The sequence below is a fragment of the Octodon degus genome, unplaced genomic scaffold, assembly GCF_000260255.1.
Source record: "Octodon degus isolate 3935 unplaced genomic scaffold, OctDeg1.0 scaffold00169, whole genome shotgun sequence".
In the NCBI taxonomy this organism is placed as follows: Eukaryota; Metazoa; Chordata; class Mammalia; order Rodentia; family Octodontidae; genus Octodon; species Octodon degus.
The window spans coordinates 2362901-2364929 of NW_004524745.1; the positions used below are offsets into that span (position 1 = coordinate 2362901).

A 2029-nucleotide genomic window follows, 5' to 3' on the forward strand; every position below is an offset into this window, starting at 1 on the left:
GCGGTCCCTGTGCTTTGCTAAGCTTGTTCTAAGTAGGTGCTTTAGACCACTGAGCCATCTCACCAGCCCCTCTTTATTCTTTTTAAAATTTATTTTTATTTTTTATTTTTGGTCTTTTTGAGACAGGATCTGGCTCTGTACTTCATCTTTTTTTTTTGTGGAACCGGGGATTGAACTCAGGCCCCTGTGCTTGCCACTTATTCCACTGAGCCATCTCCCTGGCCCTGGTTATGTACTTCAGGCTGGCCTTGAGCTCACTTTGTAGCCCAGGCTGGTCTTGAACTTGTAATGATTCTCCTGCCTCAGCCTCCTGAGTGCTGGAAGTATAGGCATGTGCCACCATACCTGGCTCCTCCTTATTCTTATATACTGCTCAAGTACCCAAGTGTATAGTAGCATTCTGTCCTTACAATTCTAATCCATTGCAAGATCAGAAGAAACCTAATCTGAACGTCCAGGCTGCCTTCACAGGGGAAAATAATTTTCACCGTTTTGACTACAGGTCTCAGGGACACAGACCATAGTCCCTAGGACTCTCAAGAATTGAGTCTGCAGTACAATAAGTGCTTTCCTGGCAAGTGCAAGAGCCTGAGTTCAATCCCCGGTTCCACAAGAAAAAAAAAAAAAAAAAAAAAAGAATTGAGTCTGCATAGAAAGCTGCTCTAACAACAGCTTCAGGGCCACACCCCTTTTTGTAAATGTACTTATAACACACTGCCATATTGCTTTCCCATTTGTGCAGAGAGGTAAATCTAGTCAGTTCCTAATGCTAAAACACCACAGTTCCCTTGTGGAGCATGGTGCTGCACACTTGTAATGCCACACTAGGGAGGCTGAGACAGGAGGATTACCAGGAGTTCAAAGTCAGCCTGGGCTACATAGGAAGACTGTCTCAAACAAATATAAACTAGGAAAGTAGATGGGTAGGTATACAGACAGACTGATTACAGTTCCCAAGGGCAGAGAACAGTGTGTGTACATCACACTGGACATGATTTGGCTAAAGGATGGTAGCGTTGAAAGGGAATCCAAGAGGATGGATCAGCTCAGATGTTCCTGAAAGAACAACTCTAAAGACCCAGACCCAGTCTCCCTAAGTCAATTCTCTTGCACGGAAACCCCCAGAGGATACCTGGGCCAGGAAATCAGCTTCTATGAACGTGAGCAGGTAAAAAAAGACAGCACAGGTAGAGGAGAGATTTACCTGCAGTTTATCCTCATGATTTGTATGAGTGTTGGAGAGATGCCTGAATTCCTGAGTCAGGCGGAAACAGTGCTTCACATGTTCTGGAGACACAAAATCTTCTGCTACTTTTATGCAACTATATAGATTGTGAACCTGGGGGATGGGTACGAGAGCAAATATCAGACATTAGAGATGCACAGAAAATGTCATGATAGTAAAAACAAATACACAGACAGGCCCAATAACAGTACTTTAGAGGCTGGGGAAATAGCTCAATAGAATAAGCGCTTGCCTGGCAAGTGCAAGGGCCTGAGTTCAATCCCTAGTTTTGCCAAAAAAACCCCAAAACAAAACAAAACAAAACTAGTACTTTTTTTTTTTTTTTGTCTTTTTGAGACAAGCTTTCACTGTGCAGTTCAGGATGGCTTGAAATCACTTTGTAGCCCATGCTGGCCTCAAACTCACAGCAATCCTCCTAACTGAGCCTGAGTGAGTAGACGGTGAGTGCTGGAACTATGGGCATATGCCACCACACCCAGCTTAACAGTAATTTTTTTTTTTAAACTTGCTATGTTGAAAAAAAAAACAAAAAACTTGCTATGTTGCCCAAGGAAGTCTCAGAGCCTTGGGCTCCAGTGATCCTCTTGTATTAGCCTCTAGAATAGCTGGCGTTATAAGAAGACACTGCGGGGCCAGGGAGATGGCTCAGTGGAATAAGTGCTTCCCTGGCAAGTGCAAGGGTCCTAGTTCTAATCCCTGGTTCCACAAAACAGAACAGAACAAAACAAAACACTGCCACACCTGGCTCTCCATTTTTATAAAAACAACAAATAAGAGAAAACA

General features: G+C 43.5%; 1 protein-coding gene across 1 annotated transcript in view; it reads right to left on the minus strand.

The window, feature by feature from the left end:
• Kdm3b (lysine demethylase 3B) overlaps positions 1 to 2029 on the minus strand; it is a 104754-nt gene that overhangs the window by 5814 nt on the left and 96911 nt on the right. Inside the window, exon 22 of the mRNA XM_023703372.1 lies at positions 1205 to 1354. Within this exon, the coding sequence (XP_023559140.1) occupies positions 1205 to 1354 (150 nt within the window). The remainder of the gene's footprint in view (positions 1 to 1204; positions 1355 to 2029) is intronic.